This window comes from Sitodiplosis mosellana, unplaced genomic scaffold (assembly GCF_009176505.1).
Source record: "Sitodiplosis mosellana isolate CC-2019 unplaced genomic scaffold, AAFC_SMos_1.0 Smas_scaffold_6226, whole genome shotgun sequence".
Classification (NCBI taxonomy): domain Eukaryota; kingdom Metazoa; phylum Arthropoda; class Insecta; order Diptera; family Cecidomyiidae; genus Sitodiplosis; species Sitodiplosis mosellana.
The window spans coordinates 11,938,448-11,952,025 of record NW_022601467.1 but is presented as its reverse complement, the minus strand read 5'-3'; the positions used below and the strand labels follow the sequence as shown (position 1 = coordinate 11,952,025).

The window sequence follows — 13,578 nt, the reverse complement described above, 5'->3', positions numbered from 1 at the left end:
TTATCGTTTCGGAGGAGAAATTGGAAGCACCATGCTATATCATGAAAAATCAAACGAACAAATGGTGTTTAAATGCGATTGCTCTGGTTATATTTTATCGCATTAGCCACGCCAATGTAATTTATATGTGCAAGTGCGAGGAGAAAGAGGGAGACAGCGTTAGAGAGAAATGGAAGAAAGAAGGAAAAAAACACCATGCACACAATACACAGCAACAGCAAAACCATTCCATGAATCGAACGGTTTTACTGTTTGAGACGATAGGATATGATCTCCTCCAGTTAAACGGAATGGGCACCGAGAAACGTGCACGCGCCGCACACTCTCATCACAAAGACATGAGATAACACAATCAATCGTGTTTTTAATAAACATCCATGCTTGACTTTAATTTTTTCTCTTATCTGACGCAATCTCAAAACAATCGTTTATGAACAGGATTTTGTTCCGTTAATTAATGGAAAAGCACTATTCTTATTGTTTAATGATCCATTTCACGTTTTTTTTCTTCTTCTTCTTTATTTCCATTTAAATTTAACAATGATGAATGGGCTTTTTTGTTTACAGACTTTTGTCTGTTTTGTGTATAAAAAAAAAATTAAATGATCCTTTACTCCATGCTCATGTCGAGATCGATCAAATTCGATCCCTGCGACTGATTCGAATCATCATCAAAGTTGATTTTCATGCAACTCGGTTTTATTGCATAGTTTGCATGATGCTTTGACTTGGTTTCTCTTTTTTGAGCGCTACTAAATCCGTCCACATCTTGATCGACCTGCGAACCGGATAGACTTTTCGGCAAACTATCCTCATTCATCAAATCTTCTAAACATGATTTTAGCAATGCCGTTGTCACAATATCATCCCGCTTCAATGCTAAGCTTCGGTGCAAATAGTCGACGGCTTGTTCCAATTTGAATTTCAGTGCGTACACAAAACCAATTGCTGTGTATGTCGCTGAGTTTTGTGGCTTCAATGACAGGGCTTGCTTATGATATTTCAGTGCCTCATCGTATTTCTTATTTTTGCGGCAGCAATGCCCGAGATTATTGATTAATGGCTCCCAACGTGTTGATATCGGCTCTTCGTTCTCGTTTGCCATTTTTGTCACCATTTCCAACGTGATTCGTAAGATTTCTTCGGCCTCATCAAAACTGAAAACATGAATAATTTGACATGTCATTGAAATAATCGAGCGCAATTTGATGATGGATAAAGCATTCATGAACACGGTACGAAAAGAGCTCAGCATTTTGAATAAAAATGTCCATTCAATCTCAATGTTCGATTTAAAATGTCATACTTACTGTTCATATTCAAATTTGATTACACCCAACTCGTGCAATACAAACACGTCCAGCGGAGCAATGGTCATTGCTTGATAGAAGAACTTTTGCGATAGGTCATAATTTTTGGTGAGTCCACATTCCACGCCAATGTACAAAAATGGTAAGTGACATCCACGCATCAATTGTGTTGCTTTGAAGTAAGCAGCCATTGCCTGTTGGAATAAACACACAAGCACACACACAGTTCGAAAATTGTATTAAGTAAAGTCATTTTAAGTAATGTTCAAGTTGTCATTTACTTGATCATGTTCATTTTCTTTGGCAAATGAATGTCCATATGCCAACCATGCTGGTCCAAATAATCGATCGATTGAGGTTGCCTTCGATAAATAGCGCCTAGCTGGATCGCTTTTTCCAATTAAATCATAATAACAACCAACAGCGTACCATGAAATCGCCTGATCGGAGTACAAGTCAACCAACTTGTGGGCAATGCAGAACAATTCTGAAATGTGGCGAAAAAAAACCGTTTTACATGGTTAGAAATGGAAAAATCGCGACATTCAGGTCAATAATAACCCAGTATTAGATTAGGACCATTTCACTTACTGCTGTATTCCTTCAATTCGATCAAACAACCGATTAAAATGATTAACGCAGGACAATGATATGGGTCATTCCTCAAAATCCTATGAATGGAGACCATTTAATTTATAGGTTAAAAGTTTTAACAGCAACAAAAACACTTGAAAAACTGACAGAAGAATGAATAAAGCTTACTCATTGAGAATATTAATACAATTCTTGTATTCACCGTTGTAGAAGAGATGCGCCGCCCGTTCAGTCATGATGTCAATACTTTGATTCAGCCGATCGAAACTGACAATGGCTGATATTGATACGCACTGTTTTGTTTCGCTGGAATTTTTGATTGATTTCCGTTTGGATTTGCTTTGCAAACCAACCACACGATTTGAATGGAGTGGCGTTATATTTACGATAGATCCATCCAGCAGCGATTCATGCTTATTCAGTCGAGAGTATAACGATGATGCTTTGATGTCTTGAGCGAATCTGTAAGAATGAACAAAATTCTTTTAAATCACGAATTTGATTCTTTTGTATCAATATTTACTTAGGAGGTGATGGTGTACGAACGTCTTGCTGTGCTGGTGTGAAAAACTTTGGAACATCCTTGGCACCGAGTTTTAATTCTGTATTCGTTCGTTCTGTTCGCGTTTTTTCTGATTGTTCCAAAATGGCTTTGATTGTGGCCACACTATCAAAGTTCTGTGATGGTGTTTGGTTTGGATTATTTGACGTTTGCTATGGAACGAAATGAATAAAAAGAAATAACAAAAAAAAATCTCCCGAAAACAGAACAATGCGTCGAATCGCACAGATACTTACGGACAATGTTGATTCATGATATTTCTTCATTTTGCTTTTGTACAATTTTTCAACGATTCTCCGTTCATTCTCGGTGCATTGAGAGTCGAATGGCAAATGCGAAATGAGTACTTGCTCCTCAGCGGCTGTTAGCATTTCGTGTTGAACAAGCGCGTCTAATGCTTCGGTACAATGCACATCCAAATGTAACGCTTCAATATAACTATTCATGGCCATAATTCGGTTATCCATTGCTTCGTGTATTTTACCCTTTAAAAAGTAAATCGCCGATATGACTTCCGATTTGGTCGGTCCAATGTCGTCAATATCAACGATGGCCAAAATTTGTAACGCCGTATCATCGGCATTTGTATTATCTGTATTTATGACAGAGTTTGATAAATAATCCAAATCGATGGAACCCATTAGATCAATTGCTTCCGTGTATTCTTTTGCCTCGTACAAACATTCGACGAACAAATGAAGGCAAAAGATATTCGTCCGTTCCAAACCATACAACTTAATGATATGTATGGCACGATGGTATTCACGCAATAAAAACATACACTGTGCCCACCAGTAAATGTCTTTTGACTGATAATCACCCAAGACTACGGTCTTCTCTGCCCAAAATAGTGCCGTTCGGTATCGACGCTGAAAAGTCAATCAAATGCGTAAGACAGTGATGAACAATTGAAAATGTGTTTCTCAATGAAAATGCAGAATGAAACAAATGATGCATATTAAATTTGGTTAGAAGAAAAAATCAAGATGAAATCGAATTAAATTTTGATTATCTTTACCAAATCAATGAATGTTCGCACTGAATTGCGATATCGTTCTAAATCAATGCAATTCTTTTCATCAAAACGCTCTTGTGATTTCATCTCGCTATCGATACCACTTTCCTCAACTGTTGGCTGCATCTTGTGAGAATCGAAACTCCGTTTCCTTATCGAAATTACTAATTCTATGCGAATTTATCGATATTTCAATGGATAATCCCAAAAAAACTGTGTTGTAAAAGACCACTGTTGTTTGAAATGCCGACACAAACGAATTTCGATGGTATGTGAATGTCAAACTAAAATATCAGGCGTTGAGTTTGACAGTTTCACAAATTTCGACATACGGCCAACAGGTGGTGCTGTTTTTGTATGCATCGCTGTTTTCAAATCAACTCGAAACGTTTCGTATTGAATCATACACACGTCACGTTTGAACTAGATTCTCAAATAAATTTACGATTTTTTTTTTATTGAACAAAATCACTGTTGTTCTGAGAAAATGGGATTTTCTGTTCCGAGCTAAATTGATGATATTCGCATTCTGACACCAATCAAAAGAACTAAATTATGATTTAAAAAATGAAGTCAAATTGATTGAATTTTTTTTTGTCAAAAATAAATGTTTAATTGTTAATTCATAGAGTGTTCCAATAACAAGTAAATGTTAAGCATATTTTTCATGTATAAAAATATTAAAAATGTTTCTCCGTTTAGTAACAATAATAAAAATAATTAATCCTAAATATATTTATTATTATAATAATTGGCTTATGTAGAATTTATTTTTTTTTTTGCTTTGTTCATTTGAATTGGTCTATTTTCATTAAAAGAAGAAAAAGGGAAGAAAAAGGGAATAATAAAGAAATGTATAATTGTAATCAATAACAGAAATTGGACTTGAAAAATGGATTTGTGTTTATATGCTGCTTGTCAGAATTATTTGCGTACAAAATCTAAATTGTTGATGCTGTTGTATTTGTAGTTTTGAGCTAGTTTATTCCATGGATAAATCGACGCAGTTCTTCTTCTGTATCGAAAATCATGACAGGGAATGGAGAACCAGGCACCAATTCTCCGGCCCATTTGACTTCAACGCGATAATCTCCCGGCTCGGTTGGATCATACTGAAAGGAACGAAAGACATTGAATGGTATGATTATTAAAATTATTTGCTTGCATTCAAAGTGAAGAAATAACAGCATTTTCTACATTGATATGGTTTTTTTTTTCATTCCATTTCCACTTACTTTACATAAAATGGTGCGATCTTTCTGACTTTCACGTTGCATTTCAACACGGAACGCACCTTTTGGCCCACGAACTCTAACTGTTAATTGACCCGCGCCAGCTCCACGTGTGTCGCATATGAAACGCGATTGGAATGTTGCCAATACGCCATGCTCAATACCAGGCCCATATACACGTACCTATGTATTTCAATTTAGACAAAACATTTAGAAACATCAACATTTTTCGTGCCATTCACTTTCAAATGAATGCATTCAAATTTAAAAGTTTCATATGAATCATATAATTTTGTGTAAATAGTTGTACCTTGCTGGCATCAGGAGCTCCGGCAACTTTCAGTGCGAATGGTGATCCAGCAACATGTTGACCACCGTATTTGATAGTAAGCAGATGTTTTCCCGGTTCTTGTGGCTTAACGTTAAGTGTGAATGTGGCATCACCATGATCGTACAATTCACAATATGCAACTTTTCGTGGACCGGTACAGTGAGCGGTTAGCTCACCGGGACCAGCACGACGCGTATCAATCCACGAACGAATTTCTCTGCCGACAACACCGTGTCTTAGTCCTTCACCCGAACACAACACTTTCGAAGCATCAATTGAAGTTCCGACTTGAACCGTCAATGGGCATCCCTTAATCAACCGATTGTTCCATTTGACGACTAAATTTAATGGGCCTGATGCTGATCGGCTCGGTGTATACGTTGCCAACCAAATGGCTTCACTTTGTTTGGGCTGTGTGAGTTCTACCGGTAGCGGTGATCCATTCGCATAAGTTAAGATGACTTCTGGTTTTCCGTTGGACGCTTGAAGTGCATCAATCGTAAAATGTGCACTATCTCCCGCTTGTGCGGCAGCCAATCCTCTTCCCGTCAACACAACTTTGTCCGATTGTTGTTGCACACCAACTACAGCACTTCGTGGACTTTGATAAATTGTCTGGCCGCTCCATGTTAAGTCAAAGTTATGTTCACCCGGTGTCAAACCATCAGCAGATATATAAATCCTCGACTTGCCATCGGCTTGTTTATCGATTGCTGCATAAAAGGAAAAAAAAACAAGAATTCATTTAAATTTCGTCTTCTTTTTTTTCAAATATTGCTAATTCTTACCTAGCACTCTGCCATCAACACTGCACATTAATTCTCCCGGTCCGGCTTGTGATGTGTCGAAAACGATCCGAGCGGGTAGAGCTAAACGGCCTTCTTCGTCTAAGAGTGCCGACCAGCCGCCAATCGGAATGACTTTGTTCGAATCGACACATGATATGTTCCACGGTGAACCAAATAATGGTCCCCGATTCGGACAGCTCACACGAATATCGTACTTTCCAACCGATAAAATTGTGTATGAAATTCGCCACTCGTTGTTGCCCAATGATTTAATTTTTGGTTCGATTCGTTCGCTCTGTTCATCGAACCGCTCGATTTGTACATTTGGCGTTGTTGGGCAATACACGGTGAACGATGTCTCTTTGCCACGATGTGCAACTTCTAAGCCATTGCCATTTGATACGTGCTGATTATCCAACTGATTTGAATCGAGTGCATTGACAGCAAAGGTCAACGGTGAACCGTTGATTGGTTCACCGCCATACAAAATATGCAATTTATAATGACCAGGTATATTTGGTATGAACTCAATGATAATTTGACCGTCGGCTTGTTGAATTGCTTGGACTGGAATATTTTGGCCGTTTGGCGCAATGGCCAACAATTCAATTTCAGCTTTTCCAGCATCCTCAGCATTCACTATTAAAATCGGAATTAATAAATATCAAATTGGTTTTCTCAAATCATTTAAGAATCATTTTTTAGAAAAATAATTTCAATTCAGAAGTGAGCACTTTGAAAAATTCATAAGAACTTTTGATTTATCGACTATACTTACACATGAAACAAATGGAATTGTGCACAATCAAAGGGCCTCTTGGAATTCCACGAATTGCAACTTTCTTTGGATCATATGATTCGCATGTAAACGGACTACCAGGCAATGGTTTCGATTGATGCAAAACCTCTGCGGATTGAGAAAAAAAACAATGCAAAAGTGAAAATCTGGTTGGAAACGCAAAATCAACACACTGTTTAGCTAAACTTACCAATTAAACATTGACCGATTTTATTGATTGTGAATTCAGCTTGCAATTGGCCACCTTTTGTTTGATAGCATCGTACGGGTAATGCTTCACCTCCAGGCCCAGAAACCACAACATCAAACTCTCTGGCTGGTTTTCCGTTTGTGTCAATTGAAAATGAAGTGGTTTTTCCCACACGACTTTGATACAAACCGAGCCCGCTAACATTGATTGCTTTCTGCGTTGGCGGCAGCACATTTATTTCGATTGCTTTGCTCGAAACCGGCACACCATTGTAGAATATGTTAATTTTATGCGGTGCAACACGAGTTGGTTGATAGACAATTTCGTATGAGCCACTCTTCGATGGGCCACGAATCGAGTGCGGTACTTCGGTATTTCCGCATCGAACCAATGCGCTCAAACTACCTTTGCCAGCATCATAAATGGACAGTGCAATTACAGACGGTCGATTGCATACCGCTTCGCCGACTTCGGTGATTTTAATGAGAGCCGGATCGAAAATGTGTAGCGTTTTGGTTGTAATCAGTGTACGCGTTTCGATATCGAAGAATTGAATAACGTATGTGCCAATGGAGTTTGTTTTGAATTCGGCTACATTTTTGGTGACATTGTATGGCACGGATTTTCCATTTGGGCCAACAATTTCGATGATTTGATCGTCGCTGATATTGTCGACAGCCGCAATGCTGCCCACTTGCAAGTAGAGCGTATTTTGATGCACATCGACACGGAACGGATTGCCTTCAACAGCCACATCGTTGAAGGTAATATTGACAAAATGAGGTTCGACCGTATGCGGAATGAATGTTACGTCATATAATCCACGTGCAACGGCAACCACTTCAGCTTTCACCGTACTCGTTGCGGTTGATACAATCAATTCAAGCGTTCCCTCACCGGCACCGGCCGCATCAACCGAGAATGTTACTGGCACACCCAATGATGTGGGCCCATTGTGTTGCTCTAGACCGGTGATTGAAACGCGCGACACATCGAAAACATTGCATGAAAACGGCGAGCCGCCGATGTGTTGATCGTTTGTTGTCACCGAAATCATATGGCGACCGACGACATTGGGACGATACTTTACAATATACTTATCATTTTGATGCACAACTTTGCACGACACATTTTCGCCCGTTGGCGATGCAATTGCCACAGTTGGTTCAACACCATCGATGCCTTCGATTTCGAATGTGTTATCGCTTTTGATGGATGCTTGTTTGATGCCATCGCCGGTGACTGCGGTTTTCAGTTGTGATGTCGGTGCTGAAGCGATGTTACATGAAAATGGCGACCCAGGAACGGGTAGTCCATTGAATTTCACGGACAGTGAATGTGTTGCCGCTTCGGTTGGTCTGAAATTAACCTTGAAGCGTGCATTACCTTCGGATTGAACGAAGTTTGGAACATTTTTGCCATTAACAGCGACAATAATCTCCAAATTGCCAGCACCAGCTTGACTTGCATTGATGCCAAAACTAACACTTTTTCCTACTACTCCTGGTTTTATATCTGTAACAATGACTTTTTCCGCTGAATATGCTTTCAAAATAAATGGACTTCCCTCGACATGACCACTATTCTCAGCCATTCGTACATCGATTGTGTGATCGCCCACTTCTTTTGGCTCGAATTTAACCTTGAATCCATTGCTAACCGCTTCAATTTCCGATGGAATCGATTTCAATGCCGGTCCAACGACATCGACGTGCGGCATTGCATCCGATTCAACGATAAATTCAAATGTTTGACCAACGCTTACTTTATCGAATGTTTCTGGCGAAATGATTTTGGCACCAGCCGAAATTTTGCAAATGAATGGACTGCCGGGCACGTCTTGGCCATTGAAGCGTAAATCAACTGTATGATTTTGTGGTTCACGTGGCGTAAAACTTATTGCGTACGTATGTTGATTCTGGGCTTGGGCCGATGTTGGAACACGACCACCGTTCACCTTAGGATATATTTGGATAAGATTCACCTTAAGATATATTCTTGGATGGGAAAAGCCGTTTAACGAAGCAAAAGCAAAATCAATACTCACGGTCACTTCTAGATTGCCAGGTCCTGCTTGTGATGTTTCCACTATGAATACCACCGGTTTTCCAACGCTGCCAGTTGTTACGTTTTTCACTTTAATTGCACTCACGTCGTACACCTTCAAAGATTTCAGAAAAATGATGATTGATTGATCGGTTTTCGTATGAAAAAAATAAATGTTGAATTTTAGGAAATTCAGCTACTCTACCTTAGCCGAATATGGGCTTCCAGAAGTCGGTCTGCCGTTTAGCGTCACACTGATTTTATGTTCGCCAACTGAACGCGGAACAAAATCAGCTTTGAATACACCGTCAGCTGTTTGCGATACTTGTGCCGGTATCGATTGTCCCGATGGACCTGTGCGTATGTGTGTGTGTGTGTGTGTCGTACAATTCAATTCAATTCGATTGAATGATGGCCGAAGCGCGATGGAAGAAGTCAAAGGAAGATTTTGTTTAACTTTGTGTTTCTTTTTTCTTTTCAAGTCGATATTAATGTTCGGTCAGCGTTTAAGCGACACGAGTTATTGATATCTACGTTATTTTAAAACTAACTATTAATATGATTAAGAAGAACAAAGAAATGAAAATAGAATCCGTGCACAAGACATGCATGCCAATTATTAATTAGCTACCAACACCACAACACGCTATTCCCTCCTTATGAATATGGTTAATGTATTTTTTTTTTTTTTACGTATTATGGCTTTAATTCCGTTGAGAAGAGAACAAATTTGATAAAGAAACAAAAATGTATCCGTTTCCCCTTGAAAATTAGCTCAATTGTATATTTTATGTTGGGCAAGTAAGATTATCATCAGTTAAACTACAAGCTCTACGAACAGAAAAGAATAATGGAAAGGAAAAATTTAAGAAAAAAAAAACGCTTCCTTTTTTTCTAAATGCGAAACTGGATGTAAATATGTCCAGTGCTATGCCGTTAGCAGAAATATTTCGCAGGACACAAATTCATGTGTGTGTTTTTTTTATCCTGGATCTTAGAGCCGCATTTTTTTTTAAATTGTTGTTAGATTTGTATTATAATACAAACTACGGCGGAGAATTTCATTTAGATTAATTGAATAAAACAAAATGGTTTTTAATCTTTGTTATTGAAATATAGAACTGGTCAAAAAATAGAAAGAAATAGAAACAAGCAAATTGTTTTTATTTTGTTTGTTTAGATTTTTTTTTAAAAAGCAACTAAATTGTCCACAATGTCTTAGTACAAAAGTCTTCGTCGCCCTGGAATGGATACAAAGAGGAGTGAATGCATTTAGTTGTAGAATTTCAAATTGAATTTCATATTCAAAAAATCTAATTTAAAATCTGTAAAAATGAAAATTCTTGCTTGTCGATTTCGAGAAATATACATAAACAAGCACATGCTCAAAACAAATGGTTCAATTTTGATTCAGCTGCGTAGAAGAAAATGAAAAAAAATATTGAGCGAACAAAAAAAAAACAAATCACCGAATAATCTCATTTCGAAATCGTTTTCTGAAGCAGAAAAATATTCACGAAGCCGAACAGACGCTTTCAACTGTAAATGCATTTTCAATTTGATTGATTAAATTAAATAACGGTCAAATAAATTCATACCATAATATTATCTATATCTATAAAATATACAACAGTATTTACAGATTCGATTTCTATTTACAGTTTTAGCTCACCATGCATAAATTATACGCGGCACAGCCAGAGAGGCAGAGAGAGAGAGGGAGAGGGAGAGATATACTAAAAAGATTTCAACAACTGAGAGTACAATAAAAACAGAGAAAAAAAGAGTACAACAACAAAAATACTTCAAAGTATAAATAAATGTACAGATGTAGAAGGATAGCCGATTAAAATGCCGATCGTGCAATGAAATAAGTGAAAATCTATGTACAAATTCATCAAAGTCCGAACACGTTTTCGTTTCTTATTGGCCAACCAAAGAATAATGTCCAACTAAAAATGTTTCTGTTTTGGAAAATGATGACGAAATTGCTTACAACATACGCTTATGTTCTATATGGTATTTATATATAAAGAAAAAATCGCATTGGATGCGATCAAAATACCTTCAACATTGACTTCGATATCTTCGAGACGACCATCGGTGTGATTAATAGTCAGTGAATTTGGTAAGTGAACGGGTCCTGGTCCGCTCAATGTAACTTGCGGACCGATTGATGAACCGCTTATTGGCACAGTTATTGGACAGTTCGGCACCGATACTTTATTAAATGACACGCTAATTATGTGATCGCAGGCTTCTGCCGGTACAAATGAAACGGTGAATCTGTGAATGAAGTGAAAGTCGTTTAGCACACACAAAAAAGAAGCAAAACAAAGTTATGTCGATCAAATCAGATGAATGTCTTTTTAATCGTTTAATATGTGGTCGCTTACTTGGCATTTCCTTGTGGATGCACTTGTGTTGGGATATTGTGGCCCTTTGCTGATATTGTTATTTCTAAGTTTCCTTCTCCCGCATCACCAGCATCGACTGTGAATTGAACGGTTCTGCCAACCGTACCTTTGCTTACCGAACCAACGACCACATTCGTCGAATCGTATGATTTTGCAATGAAAGGCGTTCCCTGAAATACACATATGTCACACAGAACGTTTAGTCATTAACATATGCCCACACACTAAGACACATTTCATTCCATGCACGAACATCTAAATGATGTCATGCTGCATTGCAAATCAAATTTCAAAAGCGAATGGCATTTAATGATGAATAAGAGTGAGAGATTAAGGTTTGGCTTACTTGCACAGCGTAACCATTATATTCGACATTGATTGTGTGCGCTCCGACTGTGGTTGGCATGAACTCTGCATTGAATCCACTTTGAACGTCGCCTTTAATTCGAACTGGCAATTCACCCTGTGGACCTCTCACACTGACAGCTAATTCAGCTGCACCACCTCCGCTTACGCTAATATGAAATGTCGCTGGCTTTTTCACAGGAATTAAATCTGTACACATCAAATAAAATGCGCATTACTAACATTTTCGACACCAAAAATGCAATCGTATTGACAACAAAATTCGTCGCTGTTATATTATAAATGCTTTGACATGATCTAGAATATACAACGAATTATCGAGCGAATGTATTTGATAAATGGTGTCTCTGAATCGAAAAGAAACAAGTGTTGGTGTCATTGGAAAGAAAAAAAAACTGGTTCTTACCTAAATTAGCTAAGTTTAACGATACTCGACTTGTGTCGGCTATTGCGCAAACAAACGGACATCCGTCAACTGTTTCGCCGTTGAATTTAATGTCGATGTAGTGTGGTTTTGCAATTTCGGGTGTAAACGAAACCAAACATCGACCGCCGCCAACAACTTGCACGTGATTCGGCACTTCACCTTCATTTATCGAAATTTCTAACTGACCTTCTCCGGCTTGACTTGCGTCAACTGGAAAAATATAAACAAAATAATAACAATATGATATGAATAAAATTCGTCAAAAAGTCATGGAATTCCGTTGAACAAATGGTTTAGTTGTTCGTTGGAAAATTTACCTCGAAATTGACATGGTTGACCTACAACTCCTCCATTTACGTCTGTTACTTGAATTAAACTTGAATCATATACTTTTGCTATAAGTGGTCCTCCCGCTAATTTTGTACCACCAATTGATGCTTCAATGACCTGTTGAGCGAATGCGAAACATTTTGCAAGATAATAATTTTTCGTTTCTTCTTCAGTTGAATCAGCAACGTAAATTATCGTCAATCAAAAAACCATCAACAACTTACGTGTGTTCCAACTTCGTTTGGGACGAATTCGATGCGCAAGGCACCGTTCCCAGCCGCCTCATGGGTGATTCTCGCATTGACTTTGTTTTTGCTAGGTGACAAAACCGATGCTACACAATCTTCTCTATTTAGAGTTGATCCAGGAGGCGGCAGTATCTCAAAAACCGCCGGCGACTTGGCTGGAACAAGACGACTTGATTCACCTAACGGTGTAAAACCAGGCGATGACATTATATCTATGTGCCACGGTGATCCTATGCGAATTTTAAAACGAAAGACAAAAAAAAAGAAAGAAACAAAACCAAATCGAGATTCTCATCATTAAATAAACTCGCAAAAGGTGTGCCACAACCTAATTTCTGGTTATAGCAGCCGTTATAATAAACCATTCTCAAATAATAATTTTTATATTTTAGAAAATTTCACTTTAATCATATAAAATTTTGCAGCCCAACCGCACAATCTATTCAACAACGTCACAACTATAACAATTTGGTGAAGGAAACGGTTCTTTTACGAAAACAACAACCGAACGCGAAAAACAAAATACTCGAAAGAAAATGAAATTGGTGATAATGGTGATAATTTGATGTTGATGTTTCTCTCTTCTGTTATTTTTGCAGAGCGTGTTGCAGCAGCGCACCACATGCAGACACCACATTCACTTTCTCATTTTCGAAAATCATGGTCCGTGCATTTCTGGCATTTATTGCCTTCTTATTTTTATTTTTTTCGTTTTTAATTTGGTTTCGCTTGTCTTTATGATCACTTTTGCTGATTTTTCTTAGCCATTTCTTCTCATGATATGATGTGCGTTTTTCTTCTCCTCCTTCACCTCCATCTTCTTCTTCAACTTTTCTCGTCTTTACTTTACTATCGGTGATTTGGGGGGTTCTCCAAAAAAAAATCGATGATTTCGTGGCTCGAAAACGAACAGCTTATGGATT

The 13,578-nt window shown here is 38.1% G+C and overlaps 2 protein-coding genes across 8 annotated transcripts in view; both read right to left on the bottom strand.

Annotated features, from left to right (window-relative positions):
- Positions 1 to 474: 474 nt before the first annotated feature.
- On the bottom strand, positions 475 to 3,782 carry LOC129578005 (cell division cycle protein 16 homolog). Its single transcript, XM_055466028.1, has 8 exons — positions 3,485 to 3,782; positions 2,703 to 3,335; positions 2,428 to 2,618; positions 2,073 to 2,366; positions 1,902 to 1,981; positions 1,592 to 1,797; positions 1,311 to 1,504; positions 475 to 1,157 (listed from the first exon to the last, which is right to left on the bottom strand). The coding sequence occupies exons 1-8, from the start codon at positions 3,605 to 3,607 to the stop codon at positions 611 to 613; spliced, it is 2,268 nt and encodes a 755-aa protein (XP_055322003.1). The 5' UTR covers positions 3,608 to 3,782; the 3' UTR covers positions 475 to 610.
- Positions 3,783 to 4,068: 286 nt separating this feature from the next.
- Positions 4,069 to 13,578, bottom strand: part of LOC129578003 (filamin-A) — a 30,309-nt gene continuing 20,799 nt past the window's right edge. For 4 of the 7 annotated variants that reach the window (XM_055466019.1, XM_055466022.1, XM_055466021.1 and 1 more), the window contains exons 14-27: positions 12,632 to 12,885; positions 12,395 to 12,524; positions 12,057 to 12,287; positions 11,631 to 11,839; positions 11,264 to 11,454; positions 10,933 to 11,153; positions 9,073 to 9,221; positions 8,869 to 8,982; positions 6,822 to 8,778; positions 6,611 to 6,739; positions 5,833 to 6,471; positions 5,024 to 5,757; positions 4,717 to 4,896; positions 4,069 to 4,593 (exon numbers count right to left, since the gene is read on the bottom strand). In XM_055466019.1, coding sequence (XP_055321994.1) covers positions 4,459 to 4,593; positions 4,717 to 4,896; positions 5,024 to 5,757; positions 5,833 to 6,471; positions 6,611 to 6,739; positions 6,822 to 8,778; positions 8,869 to 8,982; positions 9,073 to 9,221; positions 10,933 to 11,153; positions 11,264 to 11,454; positions 11,631 to 11,839; positions 12,057 to 12,287; positions 12,395 to 12,524; positions 12,632 to 12,885 — 5,273 coding nt within the window. In that variant the 3' untranslated portion in view covers positions 4,069 to 4,458. Of the gene's footprint in view, positions 4,594 to 4,716; positions 4,897 to 5,023; positions 5,758 to 5,832; positions 6,472 to 6,610; positions 6,740 to 6,821; positions 8,779 to 8,868; positions 8,983 to 9,072; positions 9,222 to 9,544; positions 10,109 to 10,932; positions 11,154 to 11,263; positions 11,455 to 11,630; positions 11,840 to 12,056; positions 12,288 to 12,394; positions 12,525 to 12,631; positions 12,886 to 13,578 lie in introns of those variants that run through there. The other 3 variants (XM_055466025.1, XM_055466023.1, XM_055466024.1) reach the window with 1 other exon arrangement.